The sequence below is a fragment of the Berghia stephanieae genome, chromosome 10 (assembly GCF_034508935.2).
Source record: "Berghia stephanieae isolate SIO BIC M18660-M18661 chromosome 10, UCSD_Bste_1.3, whole genome shotgun sequence".
Lineage (NCBI taxonomy): Eukaryota > Metazoa > Mollusca > Gastropoda > Nudibranchia > Aeolidiidae > Berghia > Berghia stephanieae.
In genome coordinates, this window is record NC_088369.1 from 17,391,220 (window position 1) to 17,413,719 (window position 22,500).

Here is a 22,500-nt window from a genome sequence, read left to right on the forward strand (position 1 = left end):
ATTATTATTATTATTATTATTTCTACTTACTATTATTATTATTGTTGTTGTTGTAATCGTCATCATTATTATGATTATGATTTTTAAATCAAGTAGTAGGAGTTATTTAATCAGTTATCGATTTATTACGAATATCTTTTATGTGTTATAATCTCGTTGTTGTTTTTCATTGATGTGCTCTTCTATTGTTCATTACTTTTTAAAATCTTGCTTTTTTCTGTTTGTCATATTTGTTGTTGTTGTTGTTCTTGTTGTTGTTTTTGTTTGTTTGTTTGTTTTGTCATCTAAGACAATCCCGATTCATTAAATATGTGGCCAGACTTTCTGCCATTTTTAATTGAATGATGTACTTCCGTGAATTAATTGCAGTATTATATTAAAATTTACGTGATAATAATAATAATAATAATAATAATAATAATAATAATAATAATAATAATAATAATAATATAATAATAATAATAATAATAATAATAAATAATAATAATAATAATAGTAATAATAATAATAATAATAATAATAATAATAATAATAATAATAATGATGATAATAATAATAATAATAATAATAATAATAATAATAATAATAATAATAATAATAATAATAATAATAATAATAATAATAATAATAATAATAATAATAATAATTTAAACAGATACTGAATATTAGACTACAATTGACATCTATTTACTGAATACACGTGGTATTTTTAGGGGTGTTTCTTTTTTTACGAAACCTGAAACCTGCCGAAACACGCCGAAACCTGACAAAGTTAGGGGAAGCAGGCAGCAGTGGGGAGTGAACCTGGGACTCAGGGAAGTGTACACCATTGGGGAGTGAACCTGGGACTGGGTTTCGTAACAAAAAAGCAATTACTTTTTTACGAAACCCAACAATATCCAACAAAGTTATGGAAAGAAAGTAGGCAACAGTGGGGGAGTGAACCTGAGACTCAGGGAAGTGTACACTATTGGGGAGTAAACCTAAGTCTATGGTTTTTCGGTGGGTTTTGGCGGGTTTCGTAAAAAAAGTAATTGCTTCATTCTCGTCTGGTACCCAACTCCCATAGTCCCAGGTTCATTTCCACTGATATCCTCTTCTCACAGTCCCAGGTTCACTCTCAACCGGTGTGCACTTCCCTGAGTCCCGGTTCATTGCCCAATGGTGCCCACTTCCCATAACTTTTGATAATTTCGGTAGGTTTCGAAATAAAAGTACATTCTGAGCTCACTGTCCACTGGTATCAGCCTCTCGCAGTCCCAGGTTCAATCCTCATCTGTGTCCAAATCCCAGATTCACTCCCCACTGCTGCCTGCTTCCCAAAACTTTGTCGGGTTTTGGCGGGTTTCGTAAAACAGTAATTCCCCCTCCCCCTTGGTATTGTCTTTTTACAATATCCAGAGTCCCAGGTTCACTCCCCACAAGTGTACACTTCCCTGAATCTCAGGTTCAGCCCCCACTGTTGCCTACTTCAATAACTTTGTCGGATATTGCCAGGTTTCGTCGGGTTTCGTAAAAGAGTAATTGCTTTTATATGAAACTCAGTGAAGCACGCTGAAAACCAGAGTCTCAGGTTCACTCCCCACTGGCGTACACTTCCCTGAATCTCCCATAACTTTGTCGGATATTGCCGGTTTCGTATAAAATTAATTGCATTTATATGAAACTCGCTGAAACCCGCCGAAAACCAGAGTCTCAGGTTCACTCCCCACATGTGTATACTTCCATGAATCTCAGGTTCACCCCCCACTACTGCCTACTTCAATAACTTTGTCGGATATTGCCAGGTTTCATCGGGTTTCATAAAAAGTAATTGCTTATATATGAAACTCGCTGAAATTCGCCTAAACCCAGAGTCTCAGGTTCACTCCCTACTGGTGTACACTTCCCTGAGTCTCAGGTTCAGTCCCCATTATTTGCTTACTTTCCATAACTTTGCCCCAATTTGGTGGCATTTGGCGCATTTCGTAAACAAAAAGTAATTGCTTTTTTAAAATAACAAAATCCGCCGAAACCCAGTCCCAGGTTCACTCCCCACTGGTGTACACTTCCCCGAATCTCAGGTTCACTCCCCACTGTTGCCTACTACCCATAACTTTCTTGGATATTGCAAGGTTTCGTCGGGTTTTGTAAAAAAGTAATTGATTTTATATGAAACTAGCTGAAGCTCGCCGAAAACCATAGTCTCAGGTTCACTCCCCACTGGTGTACACTTCACTGAGTCCCAGGTTCACTCCCCATGCGTTGCCTACTTTCCACTTCTTTGCCGCATATTGTCGGGTTTCGTACAAAAGTAATCCCCCCCCCCCAATTTGTTATTGCTTTTTTATAAAACCCAGAGTCCCAGGTTCACTCCCCACTGGTGTACACTTCCCTGAATCTCAGGTTCACCCCCCCTCCCCCCCCCCCCCCTCAGCCTCTACACACACACACACACACGCTGCTGCCTACGTCCCATAACTTTGTCGGATATTGCCAGGTGTCGTCCGGCTTTTTATTACGAAACCCGCTGAAACCCAGTCCCAGGTTCACTCCCCACTGTTGTACACTTCTCTGAGTCCGAGATTCACTCCCACAGCTGCCCTCTTCCCATAACTTTGTCGGGTTTCGGAAAAAAAACCACCGTATTATAGTGCAAAACCACCATTCAGTGTCAGATACTGAATAGTGCAAAACCACTATTCAGTATCAGATACTGAATAGTGCAAAACCACTATTCAGTATCAGATACTGAATAGTGCAAAACCACTATTCAGTATCAGATACTGAATAGTGGAAAACCGCTATTCAGTATCTGATACTGAATAGTGCAAAACCACTATTCAGTATCAGATACTGAATAGTGCTAGCCTTATAATAAGGAAGTGGTTATTCAGTATCAGATACTGAATAGTGCTTTGCCACTATTCAGTATCCGCAAGGAACTCTTTTTTTTATAGAGAGAGTGAAAAGTGCGACAATCTCGGTTGAATGTAAATAAACTGCTGACCGACTTCCAGATTGAACACGTGCAGTAACTGACAGCCCGATTCAAAGTTGCAAAAATATTTTGATCGTAATTTTTTAATTCCTGCTATTAACATAGATCAAAATAACAAAGTAAAAGTGGCAGTCAAATACATTTTTAAATGTCTAAATAGACATGATTAAATGTCACTAAATATTCAGTGCCACCATCGTTGGTGGATATAAGCTGTTTGACTCTGAGCTTAAGGTTCGAGAGTTCAAATCCCAGCAGGGAGAACTTTTTTTTTTTCCCCCAATATTTTTAAAATTCCTTCTGTCTATTAAAACTTTTGTTTTAATAATTTTATTTGCTTGTAATATACTTTAATGTTGATATTATACTATTGTTCTTTTATTTTTATTATTATTATTGTTGTTATTATTATTATTATTATTATTATTATTATTATTATTATTATTATTATTATTATTATTATTATTATTATTATTATTATTAATATTATTATTATTATTTCTACTTACATACTATTATTATTATTATTATTTTTGTTGTTGTAATCGTCATCATCATCATTATTATGATTATGATTATTTTTTTAAAAATCAAGTAGTTGGAGTAATTTAATCAGTTATCGATTTATTACGAATATCTTTTATGTGTTATAATCTCGTTGTTGTTTTTCATTGATTTGCTCTTCTATTGTTTATTACTTTTTAAAATCTTGCTTTTTTCTGTTTGTCTCATTTGTTGTTGTTGTTGTTGTTGTTGTTGTTGTTGTTGTTGTTGTTGTTGTTGTTGTTGTTGTTGTTGTTGTTGTTGTTGTTGTTGTTGTTGTTGTTGTTGTTGTTGTTTGTTTGTTTGTTTTGTTTTTTTTTTTGTTTTGTCATCTTAGACAAACCCGATTCATTATAAATATGTGAACAGCCTTTCTGCCATTTTTAATTGAGCGATGTACTTCCGTGAATTAATTGCCGTATTATATTAAAATTTACGTGTAATAATAATAATAATAATAATAATAATAATAATAATAATAATAATAATAATAATAATAATAATAATAATAATAATAATAATAATAATAATAATAATAATAATAATAATAATAATAACAATAATAATAATAATAATAATAATAATAATAATAATAGTAATAATAATAATAATAATAATAATAATAATAATAATAATAATAATAATAATAATAATAATAATAATAATAATAATAATAATAAATTTAAATAGATACTGAATATTAGACTACAATTGACATCTATTTACTGAATACATGTGGTATTTTTAGGGGTGTTTCTTTTTTTACGAAACACGCCGAAACCCGACAAAGTTATGGGAAGTAGGCAGCAGTGGGGAGTGAACCTGGGACTGGGTTTCGTAAAAAAAAAAGCAATTACTTTTTTTAAGAAACCCGACAATATCCGACAAAGTTATGGAAAGAAAGTAGGCAACAGTGGGGGAGTAAACCCGAGACTCAGAGAACTGTACACTATTGGGGAGTAAACCCGAGACTATGGTTTTTCGACGGGTTTTGGCGGGTTTCGTAAAAAAGGAATTGCTTCATTCTTGTCTGGTACCCAACTCCCATAGTCCGGCTTCATTTCCCACTGGCATCCATCTTCCATAGTCCCAGGTTCATTTCCACTAATATCCTCTTCTCCCAGTCCCAGGTTCACTCCCAACCGGTGTGCACTTCCCTGAGTCCTGGTTCATTGCCCAATGGTGCCCACTTCCCATAACTTTTGACAATTTCGGTAGGTTTCGAAATAAAAGTACATTCTGAGCTCACTGTCCACTGGTATCAGCCTCTCGCAGTCCCAGGTTCAATCCCCATCGGTGTCCGAATCCCAGATTCATTCCCCACTGCTGCCTGCTTCCCATAACTTTGTCGGGTTTTGGCGAGTTTCGTAAAAAAGTAATTCCCCCTCCCCCTTGGTATTGCTTTTTTACAAAATCCAGAGTCCCAGGTTCACTCCCCACAAGTGTACACTTCCCTGAATCTCAGGATCACCCCCCACTGTTGCCTACTTCAATAAGTTTGTCGGATATTGCCAGTTTCGTCGGGTTTCGTAAAAAAGTAATTGCTTTTATATGAAACTCGCTGAAACCCGCCGAAAACCAGAGTCTCAGGTTCACTCCCTACTGGTGTACACTTCCATGAATCTCAAGTTAACCCCCCAATGTTGCTTACTTCCCATAACTTTGTCGGATATTGCCAGGTTTCGTATAAAGGTAATTGCTTTTATGTGAAACTAGCTGAAACCTGCCGAAAACCATAGTCTCAGGTTCACTCCCCACTGGTGTACACTTCCATGAATCTCAGGTTCACTCCCCACTGTTGCCTACTTCCCATAACTTTGTCGGATATTGCTGGGATTCGTAAAAAAGTAATTGCTTTTATGTGAATCGCACTGAAACCCGCCGAAAACCATAGTCTCAGGTTCACTCCCCACTGGTGTACACTTCCCTTAGTCTCAGGTTCACTCCCCATTATTTCCCTACTTTCCATAACTTTGCCCCATTTTGTTGGGATTTGGTGCATTTCGTAAACAAAAAGTGATTGCTTTTGTTTTTTTTTTCAAAACCCGCCAAAACCCAGTCCCAGGTTCACTCCCCACTAGTGTACACTTCCCCGAATCTCAGGTTCACGCCCCACTGTTGCCTACTACCCATAACTTTCTCCGATATTGCCAGGTTTTCGTCGGGTTTCGTAAAAAGGCAATTGCTTTTATATGAAACTTGCTGAAACCCACCGAAAACCATAATCCCAGGTTTACTCCCCACTGGTATACACTTCCATGAATCTCAGGTTCACTCCCCACTGTTGCCTACTTCCCATAACTTTGTCGGATATTGCCGGGTTTCGTAAAAAAGTAATTGCTTTTATGTGAATCGCACTGAAACCCGCCGAAAACCATAGTCTCAGGTTCACTCCCCACTGGTGTACACTTCCCTTAGTCTCAGGTTCACTCCCCATTATTTGCCTACTTTCCATAACTTTGCCCCATTTTGTTGGCAATTCGTAAACAAAAAGTAATTGCTTTTTTTTTACAAAACCCGCCGAAATCCAGACCCAGGTTCACTCCCCACTGGTGTACACTTCCATGAATCTCAAGTTCCCTCCCCACTGTTGCCTACTTCCCATAACTTTGTCGGATATTGCCAGGTTTCGTAAAAAGGTAATTGCTTTTATGTGAAACTAGCTGAAAACCGCCAAAAACCATAGTCTCAGGTTCACTTCCCACTGGTGTGCACTTCCCTTAGTCTCAGGTTCACTCCCCATTATTTGCCTACTTTCCATAACTTTGCCCCATTCTGTTGGGATTTGGCGCATTTCGTAAACAAAAAAGTAATTGCTTTTTTTTTTTTACAAAACCCGCCGAAACCCAGACCCAGGTTCACTCCCCACTGGTGTACATTTCCATGGATCTCAGGTTCACTCCCCACTGTTGCCTACTACCCATAACTTTGTCGGATATTGCCAGGTTTCGTTGGGTTTCGTTAAAAAAGTAATTGCTTTTATATGAAATTAGCTGAAGGCCGCCGAAAACCATAGTCTCAGGTTCACTCCCCACTGGTGTACACTTCACTGTCTCAGGTTCAGTCTCCACGCTTTGCCTACTTTCCATAACTTTGCCGCATATTGTCGGGTTTCGTAAAAACGTAACCCCCCCCCCCCCCCCTCCCCCATTTTGTTATTGCTGTTTTACAAAACCCAGAGTCCCAGGTTCACTCCCCACTGGTGTACACTTCCCTGAATCTCAGGTTCATCCCCTCCTCTCGCCCCCCCCCCCCCCCCCCCCTTACACACACATACACGCTGCTGCATACCTCCCATAACTTTGCCGGATATTGCCAGGTGTCGTCGGTTTCGTAAAAAAGTAATTGCTTTTTATTACGAAGCCCGACGAAACCCAGTCCCGGTTCACTCCCCACAGGTGTACACTTCTCTGAGTCCCAGATTTACTCCCACAGCTGCCCTCTTCCCATAACTTTGTCAGGTTTCAGAAAAAAAACACCGTATTATAGTGCAAAACCACTATTCAGTGTCAGATACTGAATAGTACAAAACCACTATTCAGTATCAGATACTGAATAGTGGAAAACCGCTATTCAGTATCTGATACTGAATAGTGCAAAACCACTATTCAGTATCAGATACTGAATAGAAGAGTAAAGGAAGGTGCCCCATATATAAACAATAACATTTGACGTCAAACGTGACCCAGATTTTTTTTATAAATGACCCGAACTATGCTGCAGTTGACCTTTAGTAATGTCATGCGCATCCAACCAACTTTTTGTTTACATGTTGCTAAGGCAGCAAACTGAAGCTGGTCGTGAATAAATTCCAGCTGTTTATCTCCGAGCCTGAGATAGCTAGGGAGGCCACGATCATATTATTTATAGCCCAAATGCTCCTTTTATTTTGTAGGAAAACCATAATCATGGTTCCCCCTCTTCCCGTAAACAAAACCATATCTATGTTCAGGGAAACTAAGATTGTTGCTTGTTTTTGGTTAAGGTGGACCGTACTTTTTTTTTTTTTTTTACAGCGTATCAAATGATCAAAGTCAAAGCATACGGTCAATGCAATGAAGAGAGTAAATTCGAATCTATCTCCTATCTCTTCGCTCAGATGACCATTTTGAACAGAAGACTACTACTACGTACTTCTACTATAACTGCACTACCACTACTGTATTATAACCACTGATACCACAAAACTAGACTGAACTAACGGACCGTATGGCTCAGCGGTACGGTTTTCGTCTTGTCACAAAAGTCGAGCAATGCCAATGCTAAGTGTGATCAGTAATAGGATGGATGACTAATCGTGAAAAATTGTGGTCCCCGCGTTTGTTTCCCTGGCTAAGGCACTTTACCGCTTACCCCACTCGATTGAATGAGTATCTGGCTACAGAAATGACGGGTAGTGACAGGTTTAGTACACAAGGGTCGCTTAACAGGCTGTATGACAAAGAAATATGGTTCCATACGGCTTGTTGAAGTGGGGGGGGGGGGGGGGGGGGGGGATAAATATGAAACATTGTGAAGCGCATTGCTCACGGCTATCTGAATCTGTTGAAATGCGCTGTATAAATATTCATATTTATGTACTTGGTCCAACTGTTACTATTTCTACTACTAGACCTCTACTACTAATATCATTATTAATAACAATATAATAATAATAATAATAATAATAATAATAATAATAATAATAATAATAATAATAATAATAGTTATTATTATTGTTGTTGTCAATATCATCGTTTAATGGTAAAAGTGTTAAAGATACTTGCAAAATGTTGGTGTTGTGTGTGTTGTAGCAATCGGCCTCCAGCGACGCAACTCTGTCTACAAGAGACGCACAAGACCGTGGCACTAAACATCCCTGGCATGCATTTAGTCATACAACATGAAAGCAACATTCACGGTAGCGTTAACTACATCAAAGTCAAAGACAAATCAATAGTGACATACAACCAGGACATGACAGTAAGTGAGGTGGAAATTCTCAGAATTGAAGGCAGACACTTCAATGTGATATCTGTCAACAAACCTCCACCAACGCCATTCAAGTGGCCAGTTACATCCACCACTAGTGAGAAACCAATGATTGTGATAGGTGACTTTAACAGCCACAGCACCAAATGGGGATACAATGAGAACAACGAAGATGTAGATACTGTTGAGGAATGGGCTGACCAATATAATCTGACACTCTTCTATGACGCATGAATCATCCTTTTCAAGCGCTCGCTGGAGAACAGGTTACAACCCAGACCCTGCATTTGTGTCTTCCAGCCATGTCAAAAACTGTCGGCAACCCCATACCAAAATCACAATCCGGACCAATCGCCATTGAGGTAGGATCAGTCATCTCTACGAGAACAAACAAATTACATGAACTGTGTTCGTGGACCTGGCAGCTGCCTATGACACAGTAAATCACAGGAAACTGCTCCTAAAGGTTGCAAGGGTAACTCGTAACACAAAAATAGTTGCAATAATAAAATCCCTTATGTCAAACCATCACTTTTTTGTGGAAATGGATGGGAAGAAAAGCAGATCACAAAAGAACGGACTCCCTCAAGGATCGGTAATTGCACCTATCCTTTTCAACGTTTATACCAATGACCAACCTCAGTTCGAGAACATCCAGGGTTTCTATATGCTGATGATCTGTGTCTCGCGTCCCAGGCCTCTGATTTCAAGACCATTGAGGAGAGACTAACGGATGTCCTGGAGCCACTCTCTGAGCCCACATTTAAAGAACTCACAAAATGCTAACCCAGGAAAAACTCAAGAGTGTGCTTTCCATATAAAGAGCCGCCAAGTCTAAAGAAAACAGGAAACTGAACATCTCCTGGAATGGGGACATATTGGAGAACAACACATTCCCCGTGTACCTCGGTGTTACCGTAAACCGCACAATGTCCTTTTCTCAGAACGCAAAGAAAACAAAAGCAAAGGTGGCCAAAAGAAACAACTTCCTAAGAAAAGAGAAGAAAAACTTACACGGGGAGCAGATCAGAAAACAGTCAGGACAACCATACTAGCCCTCTGCTATTCAACAGCCGAAAAGGTCTCACCAGTCTGAGTAAGATCCTGCCATGTCAAAATAACACCTGCCGGATCATTAGAGTAACTTGAAACCGACTGCAGTTCCAGTCCTCCATCGGCTGGCTGGCATTGCACCTCCCCACATTCGAAGAGCCACTGCTTCCAAAGCCCAGAAATATAAACAGAAAATGGACCCAAGGCACCCCCAACATGACCACAGCCCAATAAAAAGTAGACTGAAGTCGAGAAAGAGCTTCATGACGGAAGAAAGCATCAACCCTGACCATGCAGCTGTATACAGGATTTCCACACAGAGTGGGACAATCATGCAAATGAAGCTGTTGGAGATCCGAGAGAAGAACTGTCCTACGGAACCGAGCTCCCCAGGAATGAATTGGTAACACTGAACACAGCACGGGCAAAACTTGTGAGAACAACTGGTGGCATGAAAAAGTGGGGGCTGGCTGAGACTAGCTTGTGTACATGTGAATGCCCAGAGCAGACATCCTTAGAGAATGCCAGGATGGGCTCAGCTGCACTGACCATGACCTAAGAGTCTGCTCCCCAATGCTGTGGAGTGAGTTTGGTGTTGGTGCGACAAGCTATGATGATGATGACTTGCAAAATTAATAAGTCTTACACCTGGCAACATATAAAAAAAAAAGTAAGATGACAAAGATTAAGATTAGAATGTTAGGATGATGATCTTTTTAATATCAAAATACTTTTGTAACCCGGCATTGCTAACTTTCATGTGTAACCCAGAATGAAAAGTTATTACAAAAGACGAATGCAAGATATTAGATAAATTGCTAGTCTATCATTGTGGTAGACGTAAATGTATTAAACTTACATATCCAATAACCTGTAGGTTAACAGAGAAGGAAGGGCGCACAAGTTCATTGTAATTTGAAATTGAGGAGTTGGAGTTGGAACAAAGTTGATTTGCATTGAGTCAGAATTCAATCAAGTCTTAGATTGAAGAAAAAAGCCCAAAGAATCTTTCTTTAAAACAAGAAACAAAAAAAAAAAACCCCAAAAAACCTACAGCGTGCACCAGAATGAATAAAACAGGACAGTCTTTAAACTGCATCAATGGAAATCACATCTTGCATACAAGACCTCTAGTGCTATTGTGAGGACTGGTTCTCAGTCTCACCCGTCCTGCCGTATCTGAGGGCCATAACACAACTTGTGAAATCGAAATAAATTAAAAGCAGATTATAAATTTATATCACTTTTATTGTCATTTCATTCATATTCATGTTATTCAAACTGAAAATCATTTTTAAAAATATAGATAAGATGTTTCTCCATTATAAAGGTATGCTTGTATTCTCATCCTGTGAAAGAGAAAGAAAAAAAATAAAGAAAATTGATAATTATTACTGAAACTGTGTAGTTCCATTTTTTTAAATCTGTGATTTAAGAGCCTTAGCAAAAGCTTTGATTAAGAAAGGTTCTGATATGCAACATCACATGGTCCCATCTATCAAATTCTACTACCATTACAAATCAGCTACATAAATAGATTCATCAGTACTCTTATCTTGTTGATAAATTAAATTATAAATATAGAAAAGGATATAATAAACTTTTAAAAATAATTAGAAAGTTAAATGGTAGACAAGATAAAGAGATATTTGCCTATTTCTTTTTAAATTTCTTATTCATAACCAAGGAAGCAGGTTTCTTTTGCTATATTCTTCTTGACTTCCCTATGTAAATGTTTCTTTCGAGTGTATAACAAGCTCACAGGGCATTTGTATAAAGAAACAGGAGCCAATACCATTAAAATGGAGATACCACTGCCAAAAATTACAACGGGATAGAAATGCATTGGTTTTAACGTGTATTAGACGCTGTCATTAGAAAAAAGTTTTTTAAAATCTTTACAAACTACAGTAAGCTGCTTTTAAAATTAAGAAACGCTCGAAAGCAAAATATGGTCCTGTTCTCTCAATCACCGCTCTCTAGTCTCTAGATTATACTTGGTAGGTCAATAAAGCTGAGAGGTTTTATGAAGAATATAGAATAAAAACATTAATTCCATTAAAAAAACATAGAAGGGTCCATAATGATATATGAGGAACTCTATAAGATACAGTAACAAATGAAAGCCATTTTGATAATCTTGAAGGATATGACTCAATGATGATGATGATGATAATAATAATAATAATGATACTTCTTCCTGAATATAAATTGTTTAATTCCCATGGTATAGGCAGGCCAATGCTTCCAGAACAATTAAAGGAATGCAGAGACTCATTCTTGTTGTAATGTTATTTAGATCTGAAAAAAAAAGATAAGCATGGCATCCTAAACCATTTTCCCATGGTCCCATAAAAAGCAATATCATCTCACACAAAATCATAAAGTAAAATTCATATGGACCAACCAATGAATAAAAGTTATAATTATCTTATTTTATCAATTATTATCATTGGATTTATTTAACTTTATATTTATTATTATTAATTAAATGCCAATTTGAAATTAAGATAGCAATGTTTGAATGAATAACTGGATCTAACTCTACAAGTAAAATGTAAATGTGCAACTTATTCAGAGTTCATCAAGCACTTGTTACAGTCTGTTGCTTCATGTTACAGGAAAAACTCCAGTTCCATGAGCCTTATGACTCTAAAGGACCAATTATTTCAAAGTAAGATGAAATACCATTTATTGTTTAAAGAAAGTTATCAAGCACTATTTAAGGTCTGTTGCTTCATGTTACAGAAACAGGAATAACTCCAGTTCCATGAGCCTTATTACTCTAAAGAACCACTTATTTCAATGTAAGAAGAAATACCATTCAATGTTGAATATATAGACATGACCTATTTCTTAATGGTTTGCTTATATTCAATAAAAACATTAGAAAACATAATGGACCTGGAACTCAGATACCACTAGGTTGTTAAAACTAAAACCGTTGTGTCAGGTCTAATTTTATCAGAGATTTATGATCATGAAGGCAAGATTACATAACCAATGTCGATTAGCTTTTAAAAAATGGGCTTTTATTTACCTTCTGGTGAACTCATTTGATCAGTATTTCCTGTATTTAACTTTTTGATCACATAAGAAAAGTCTAATAAACATTGAATATTTTTTAATGCCTCTAGATTTCACTTTAAAGTCAAATAAAATATCTGATCACAAATAAAATTTTTGATAATTCGATCAATAGAGAGAGCTTTTCAAAATTGTTGGCTTATCATTCCTCAGGCAAAATTTAGATAAGACATCATGTCACATATCATGGTGTTTCCTATGAATTACAAAATCCTAAAAAGCTTCTTCTTCATAAAAAAACGTATGAAATAAAATTAGGTAATCTAAAGTAATCAGAGAGGTTTAGTTTTCATTTCAATCCAAGGTAAATCCGTAAAGAGTTGTGGGACCAGGCCCCACTTGATCATTACCCCCAAAATAGATTGAACTAACAGGGATGTGTATAGATAGTATGCAGATGACGTCACTCAGGCCTTTGTTATTGTTTTTGCCATCCGCGTTTGTGAGTTGTTCTCACTAAACTGTATTAACCAGACTATAAAAGTTCATGGTTACACAGAGTTTGTGTGTTGGTCCGTTATACTTCCGGATGGCAATGTTGTGAACTCCTTGGCCAACCGCATTCTATCTATAAGTATAAAACTGTAACAAAACCCCACGACCCCCCACAACACTCATACAAAAACTTAAACACAGTTTTTTTCATTTTCATTCCTCTTGAGCCAAGGGAAACTCGTTGCTCATTTAGCTGCACAGATTCATTCAATCGCCTCTCCCCCCCCCCCCCCCCCCCCCCCCCCCTTTTTTTTAAAATCTTTTTTTTTTTTTGGAGCGAGTCTATTCTTTTATCCTTTTTTGTTTGGCCTTGTTCCGTTTCTGAGCATGAATTTCTTAAAATTGTTTTTATTTTTTTTTTAAATAAAAAAATATTGTTTTTTTTTTTCCTCTATCGGTCTGGGAATAACCAATTTTCGTTATTGGCAGACCCTGTCTGGGAATAATCATAGCGACGACGAAAATATCAGACCGCACTCCCTGCATTTTACAATTGTATGTTTTCTTTCACAGAGCTACCGACCAAATAAGGCGAAACGGCTTGGAAGATCCAAAACGTCATACATGTAGTTTGACACCTGCCAAATATCAAAGATGCGAGAAGGGGTTGAGTGGGACATTTTCTTTTCCCAGACATTCTCATTTTTTCACCCCTTCCTCCCTCTCTGCCATTCCTTATCCCATCGACTCTCAGCAAAAACAATAACAACAAGTCTTATGTGGCAAAAACGGCTACCAACTTAAATCCCTCAAACAACACAAGATATTGAAAATCGGTGGCAGAGACCCTTTGTCTTGTTCCTTTTCCAGTTCCAGTCATGAATAGATAATGAGAGAATGAAGACTGTTTCGAAATCTATTATTATTATCAGGTCAGGAAAGAGCGAGAGTCAATAAAATATGACAAGCGGTGAAAGCTACGCGCCACGAAAGATGAGGATTTAAAAAAACAACTTTTGTTGAGATTTCAACTACTGAGGAGGGGGGTGTCTGCTCTTTTTTTTGTTCCTTTCTGTTTTGTTTTTCGGTCAAGTTATGACTGACGCTGACACTGACACACGTTCTAGACTGTAAACGTTACCCATAAAATGTCATAAATTACGAAAAGTGTGTTCTCTCACAGAGTAGTATTCGAATCACTCACTGAATGAGCATGAAGCAGACATGAGTGAAGGAAACGTAAACTCTGTAAGTGAGAATCGGCGAGTGAAGCTGTACTGTAACTGTAACTGTAATTTGTAATGACTGACAGCAGTCAAATTGCGAAGTGAAATGAAAACAAATAAACAAAGCATTCTAAAATTATGCCGGTGAGACATCCAAAGTTAAATACCCGAACGCTATTATGGATTAACATTGAACTAAATCGTTTCCTTCTCTCAAAACCAATCGATACAAATTACAAACTCAAACACTGAAATTGGCATCTTACCTTTGCATGAGTTGGACTGCCATTCTTTTCTGGTGATTAGGAACTTTAGCAGCCGGACAACGTTGCGCACAAAACAGGTCTCCCGTTTTTGTCGTTCAAATTGTAGATAATACTCAGTCAGTTAAAAACAAATACGTACAAATAAAATAGTTATTTATTTAAATTCTTTGTATATGGCTAAATTATTCCGAAAACCAGATTTCAAATAGTTCTTGTTTTGTTCACACAAGCGCATTGATTTTGGAGAATGAGATTGACCGTGGTCTAAAAATAGACCGACAGTAATTTTTGATAAATTTTACGATTTGTTTAATAAAAAATCAATATTTAGATATTATTTGACGCGTGATCGAGTATTTATGAATATGTGTTTCTTTTGCCACATAACAGCCAAATTTTAAAGGTTATTTTTTTCTATAATTTACATTGGAACGTGAGCTGTCAAGACAGGAACATGTGGTCTGCCACGTGCTTCTAGACCTTGTTTACGTTTGGGGCACCTTCCTTTACTGTTCTATAGTGCTAGCCTTATAATAATTTGCGTTGCCCAACGTAAAATATTTGCGACTGGGAGTGGCTGATTTTTCTTTCTCTCTTTGACTTTTTCAGCAGATCTTTATCTTACGCCGGTGCCTGTTATGTTATCTAGTTTCTCAATTTGTCCATATAGATAGAATGCGCTTGGCCAAGGAGTTCACAACATTGCCATCCGGAGGTATAACGGACCAACACACAAAGTCTGTGTAACCATGAACTTTTATAGTCTGGTTAATAGAGTTTAGTGAGAACAACTCACAAACGCGGATGGCAAAAACAATAACAAAGGCCTGAGTGACGTCATCTGCATACTATCTATATACTTTTTCAGCAGATCTTTATCTTACGCCGGTGCCTGTTATGTTATCTAGTTTCTCAATTTGTCCATATAAAGAACACCGAGTTCATTGCATTAGAACCCAAATTCACCAAACCACGGAAGCAAAAGAAATCGTGCAAAGAATTAAAAAGATTGGCTATTCGTTGTGTATTATGACAATTCTCCAAGAATAATTTGCGTTCCCCGACGTAAAATAATTGCCCAACTTATGTCATTATTTGTTATCACTTTCTTCTCGAATGTCTTTATTCTCATCAGTCTACACAAACGATGACCTTTGAATGCTGATTATATAATAATAATAATAATAATAATAATAATAATAATAATAATAATAATAATAATAATAATAATAATAATAATGATAATCTTTATTGTCCAAATTAAAGGCAATTCATGTGAGGTAAACAATGCTCAGTTTGGTTCATGGTATGAACATCAACACATTTACAAATACAGACACAGCCATACACGAACATACACGCTTGCACATTGTTTCTACACATGTATACAAAAGAAATGAGCGTACATACAAACACATATAGATAGTATGCAGATGACGTCACTCAGGCCTTTGTTATTGTTTTTGCCATCCGCGTTTGTGAGTTGTTCTCACTAAACTGTATTAACCAGACTATAAAAGATCATGGTTACACAGAGTTTGTGTGTTGGTCCGTTATACTTCCGGATGGCAATGTTGTGAACTCCTTGGCCAAGCGCATTCTATCTATACATACATACATACATATCATCATTCCTATCTACATTCTGGTATTGAATCCAACAACTACTATGGAAATGATTAGGGGGGATAGAATGAAAATGATTTTTAAGAAAAGAAGAAAGTCTTGCTTCAGCAAACAGCACGCGACTTAAAAAAATATGAACACGCCGACAGGCTTGCCTACACTCTCTTTAAACAAAAAAAAAATATATATATAATCATAATTACTATTATTATTATTAACATCATCATCATCATCATCATCATCATCATCATCATCTGGGGAGTGAGCCAGAGACTCTGGGTTGTGGGCACCAATGGGGAGTGAACCCAAAACTGTTAGAGGTGGAGGGAACTGGAACACCCGCATATTGGTGGACACTGGTGGGGAGATAACCCGGGACTATAAGTTAAACACAAATAGAGTTTAAACCCGGGACAAATTAGTTCTAGCCAGCATGAAGAATAAAAAGTACCGATTTTCGTTGTTTAGAACCACGATGGCCGCCGCTGCTGGGCGACGTGACACCAGACTATTGAATCCAATAGTCTTCAACAGTCGTAATGTCACTTCCTTCCTAATGACGTATGGTAACTTAGTAACACTGGCTCTAAACTATCGGAACAATGGCGGACGCCGTATGAAATATTTCCCCGGCGAGCTTAAACGCGTATCCCTAGGAAAAAACCCCCATCAATTTGATCATGTATTGACTTTTACACATTCTGATCACAAGGCATATGAAAAGGGAATGATAAGTTCTAGCCAGCATGAAGAATAAAAAGTAATGATTTTCTTTGTTTAGAACCAAGATGGTCGCCGTTGCCGGGCGCGTGACATCAGACTATTGAATCCAATTGGTCTTAGATTTTCTAGTGGTCCTATTTTCTTGTTTGGTTTATTCAACAAAATTCGTTTACCGGAGCCGAGAACTTTTATAGTCATATTAATAAATTTAGTGAGAACTACTCATAAAAATGTCTGGCTTTAAAGAATGACGAAGATCGGAGTGACGTCAATTTCGCTCCTTCTATAGATAGAATGAAGTTGACATCACTCGGGTCTTTGTTATTGTTTTTTTTTTTTTTCCATCCGCCTTTAAGAGTAATTCTCACTAAACTGTATTATCCAGGCTATAAACCTTTAAGGTTACATATAGTTTTGTGTGTTGGTCCGTTATACTTTTGGATGGCAATGTTGTGAGCTTCTTAGCCAAGCGCATACTATCGATATTCTGCAGACAGATGTAGTGAGAATTTTACCAATAATAAACAATATAATCAATGTTAAAACATTAGCAAAATGTAGCTGTGTACTCACGACAGTGCTGTGAATCTTGAAAGATACGAAAAGCAGTGGATTTCAAATATGGGTTGCTGTGTTGGAAATAGGATAGTAGAAAGAGTGTGAAAAACGCCATCACCAAAACTCCTGCGAACATCCTTCGCTTCGAGCTGCCTGCCACCATTCTGTGGAGAGAAAAAAATAGTCCTTCAGAACCACTTGGCCCATGGAGAGGGAGTTTATCCGTGGCCTCCGTAAAGTTATGGCTTGATACTGACCAAAATGCCAGTCTTTTGCCACAAAAGAAAACGAATCGTGAGTTGTATTCAATTGTTCAACCAATGAAATAACTTGTTTCCATGAGCTCTACTAACGACAACTCACTAAGCGGCGCAAAAACCAAATAATGACGTCAAACTGCCAGTCCTTTTGGATTTCAGTATCAGGAGGCAGAAAAAAAAATCTTGACAGCATCCCCCCCCCCCTTCTGAGCACGTTTAGTGGATATTGCGCTATATATAAAAGCTCAAATTTAGAACTATTTGTAAAGATAGTGAGGTGCGGGGCGGGGGGGGGGGGGGGGGGGAGGCCATTTATTCATTTAAAAACAGTAGAAGAAATTTTGTATTCAATCCGTGCTTTGACAGGAAGCCCAGTGGAGAGTTGCCAAATGGGGAGTAAGTAGCATGGTCATCTCATTTCTTCTCATCAATACCCATGCAATTGGATTCCATAGTCTGATGTCACTTCGCCCAGCAACGGCGGCCATCATGGTTCTAAACAAAGAAAATCTGTACTTTTTATTCTTCATGCTGGCTAGAACTTTTCATATGTCTTGTGATCAGAATGTGTAAAAATCAAAACATGATCAGATTTATTTTTCCCTCTGGATACGCTTTTATGCTCGTCGGAGATATACTATTTCATAAGGGCGTCCGCCATTTTTCCGATAGTTTAGAGTCAGTTACTAAGTTACCATGCGTCATTACGAGGGAAGTGACGTTACGACTGTTGAAGCGTATTGATTTTCTATCCAATGTCTTTAATATTGATTTAATCCTCCTGCATAAAGAAGTGATTTTATTTTGTGCGACTATGCGGTCTAGTGGTATAACACTCGCTTTCGGATCGGAAGATCAAGGGTTCGAGCCTCGCTCGGTGCATAGTTGAGTCCTTGGAGAAGGCTCTATACTCACATTATCTCGTCGTACTCAGGTGTAAAATGAGTACCTGGCCGATAACAGCTGAATTTTGCACATACTGTAGCTTTCTGAGACTCTCTTCAAGCAGACCAGAGAAAAGCATGTTACAACGGCCCATTTTAGACAGTACTAGAGAAATCATGAAATCATGAGCTGTTTTGTGACGTTAGTTATCGGATAGTTTCGAATACGCTTCAACAGTCGTAACGTCACTTCCCCCATAATGACGCATGGTAACTTAGTAACTGGCTCTAAACTATCGGAACAATGGCGGACGCCCTTATGAGATATTTCTCCGACGAGCATAAAAGCGTATCCAGAGGGAAAAAAAGCCCATTATAAATCTGATCATGTTTTGACTTTTACACATTCTGATCACAAGAAGTATGAAAAGTTCTAACCAGCATGAAGAATTAATAGTACCGATTATCTTTGTATAGAACCACAATGGCCGCCGTTGCTGGGCGACGTGACATCAGACTATTGAATCCAATTGATTTTATTTTTGACAGCTCGCCATACATCCTTTTATGGAGAACACTGACCTGCGTGTCCTATAGATAGTATGCACTTGGCTAAGAGGCTCACAACATTGTCATCCGGAAGTATAACGGATCAACACACAAAATGTCACTCTCTCAGGTCTTTGATATTATTATTTTTTTGCCATCCTCGTTTATGAATAATTCTCACTAAACTGTATCAACCAGACTATAAACGTTCAATGTTACACAGTTTTGTGTGTTGGTCCGTCATAGTTCCGTATGGCAATGTTGTGAGTTTTTAAGGCAAGCGCACACTATCTATAGACACATTTTCATCAAAAAAACAAACAACTCTAAGATTTCTAACTTTTTACGATGGAGTTACGGTTGCAATCATTGAAATCGTTCTCTTTACCCGTTATCATATCCTACCCCTATCTTCTGTTATTAACTCCCATGACTTACACCACCATATTATGTGTACGCTGATGATAAACAACTTTACAAATAAAATTGAGTTTTATTATTGCGCAATATCCATTAAACGTGCTCAAATCAAGATGTCCCAAGCCAAGAGCAACATTTAACATGCAGGATGGGGTATGACGCCCGTTAGGCGATAGTTCATTTTTTTTTTCGGACAGAGACATCGTTGTTAACCGCCAGGTACTCATTTTACACCTGAATACGGTGAGAGAAGGTGAGTGTTATACCACTAGACCACATAGCCGTACAATAATAGGTTATTAAAGATCGACTTTTGTTAACCCTGTCCTTACCACATTATGCGGCTATGTGGTCTTGTGGTATGACACTCGCTTTCGGATCGGAAGGTCCAGGGTTCGAGCCTCGCGCTCGGCGCATAGTTGAGTCCTTGGAGAAGGCTCTTTACCCACATTCTCTCACCGTACTCAGGTGTAAAATGAGTACCTGGCCGTTAACAGCGTTGTCTGTGTCCGAAAAATTGTAATATCGCCTAACAGGCGTCATGTCCCGTCCTACATGTTAAATGTTGCTGTTGACCAGGGACCCATTGTAAAGCGCTTTGAGCACATTTAGTGGATATTGCGCTATATAAAGCTCAATTTTTTATTATTTTTTTACCAGCCATATTCAGAATTTTTCCCAAAATCTCCCACTCACCAAACACAATTTTTTTTTCTTACTCAAACGGAAGAGGAACAAATACATTCTATGCATAATATTGATCAGCAAAATGAACTATACAACATAGTGTCACGTTTTTATAGTTATAATAAAACATGTGTCTTTAAATGGTGTGATTTACAAAAGAAATCTGCATAATAAAAGCGCTCCTTAGATCGTAACGAATGTTTCCTAAGGTTGGTAAGGAGAGTGTTAACAAACAATAATAAAAATTGCGATATTTCCCATTTAAACAAGAATGGGGTCAAACGGACTCAAATTAAATGAAGATGGAATAGGGGGTAAAAGTCTTGACGTCACACCAACTACTCTTCTGGTTCCTAAATCATTGGAAGTGTGTATGTAACCAGTCCTTCGGAGTACTAATAATAATGAATAGGTTACATATTGAATCATATTAAGGTGACATAACTATTTCAGCAGCAGAATGTATAGGCAGATTCTAAGGATTAAGGGACGTAAAAGAGCGAGGATGGATGATCTTTATTGACGACCAGCATTTATTTAGACTAGAAAATAAGATGCCATCACTCTGAAACCAGATCATTTACACAATGTATGTATTCAGTCCACCGAAAGGTTGGATTTACACTTCCAATGAAATAGGAACCAGTTCTATTGATGATGATGATGATAATAATAATAATAATAATAATAATAATAATAATAATAATAATAATAATAATAATAATAATAATAATAATAATAATAATATTCTTTCATAGCGCTAAATGACAAAGCCTCAAAGCGCTTTACAATATACTTGTCAAATCATAAACACACTCGTCGTACCGAGCCAAACAGACACACACAACAGTCGCACACACTATCTATGCATGTTTTACAAAATGAAATTGACATTCAACAAAATGGAATAAAAAAATACATATCTATTTAAAATTACACATCGTTTTGCATTTGTGTGCAACAGCAAAGGCATTGATTAGGCAAACTATACAAAATCATCACCACAGATGATACACACTATAGGTACGTCCATCTGTGCACACAGCCATATATCAACAAAAGGCACGATGACTAGGGGAATAAGTTTAAATTGTGAAAATTATGGTCAGATTTTTTATTAATGGTGCGTGTTTTTCTGGTTTTTCTCAGCTGTCCCACTATCAAAAGTTGTAAAAATATGTCTCAATCTCTGAATCAATTTGTCTTAACTGAATCTAGATTTTGGACCGTAATGATGCCATATTAAAAAAGTTTTCTTCTTTAAGACCTATAAAAAACTACTTTAAAACAGCTGACATAAAATTAGAGATTTTACACTGTAAAAAATGAAAACAATTTACGTACCACTAAGTATGAATGAATTCATCGTATATCGTATATTGTGCTGACGTAGTGATTATGAGTTCACGTCATACTTCTTTCCAAAATAATAACAATTCGCTTTAAGTGTTATAAACATACCACTTATGTAGTTTGTATTAAATTTTGAATTTATTATTTATGGCATATCATATTCTACATCATGTCGCAATTACCAAAGACTGATATGAAATCTCTCGCTTTAAATCATTTGAAATAGTGATTGTATATTCAATATTGTCAAATTAAAAAACAACGTCTCTATAACTTTGACAAATCTTTGTCTATGCATGAACGTTTCACAGGGCCTTTGAAGGTTTTAAAAACATATTAGGCTCTTAAACACGATACGGTACGGAATCTCTATCGGTTTTACTCTCGTAAAGCTGCGAAAAGAAGTCTTTTTGTATCTATCGATAAGTCATTAAAGAGGACGGCACTGGTTTTGGAATTTCACAATCAACCATGAGAAGATCGTTATCGAATTACGACAGAGAGATCACCAGTGTAGAACGACGTGGCAGAATCCTAGATAACTTTGATATGGATATCATCCAAGTGAGCGTGAGTCCGGGTGAGCGTAAATATACATCCGAAAAAATATTGGACGTCTGATTATTCAAGCCGAAAAAGGCCCATGGGTTCTGGACAGAGAATCATTGTTATTCTTGCAGGTGGTGATGATACTGGATATTTAAAAGGATGCCATCCATTTTTTCTTCTCTGCATCATCTGGAATATTATTCTGGGGTCAATGCAAAGGTGTTTTAAGACTGACTAAATATTGTTCGCTGCCCTCCATTGAAGCACCCAGCTGTATTGTATTGGACAACGCTAAAATTAGTTGGCCCACTTTGGCAAATATAAAATCTG

General features: G+C 37.4%; 1 protein-coding gene and 1 long non-coding RNA gene across 3 annotated transcripts in view; both read right to left on the reverse strand.

The window, feature by feature from the left end:
* LOC144980742 (carbohydrate sulfotransferase 15-like) overlaps nt 1–22,500 on the reverse strand; it is a 130,565-nt gene that overhangs the window by 62,300 nt on the left and 45,765 nt on the right. For both annotated transcript variants that reach the window (XM_078928482.1, XM_078928481.1), the window contains exon 2: nt 17,484–17,632. In XM_078928482.1, coding sequence (XP_078784608.1) covers nt 17,484–17,631 — 148 coding nt within the window. In that variant the 5' untranslated portion in view covers nt 17,632. The remainder of the gene's footprint in view (nt 1–17,483; nt 17,633–22,500) is intronic.
* Nucleotides 10,775–15,070, reverse strand: LOC144980741 (uncharacterized). Its single transcript, XR_013646946.1, has 2 exons — nt 14,562–15,070; nt 10,775–11,848 (listed from the first exon to the last, which is right to left on the reverse strand). It is a non-coding gene; the product is annotated as an uncharacterized LOC144980741 (long non-coding RNA).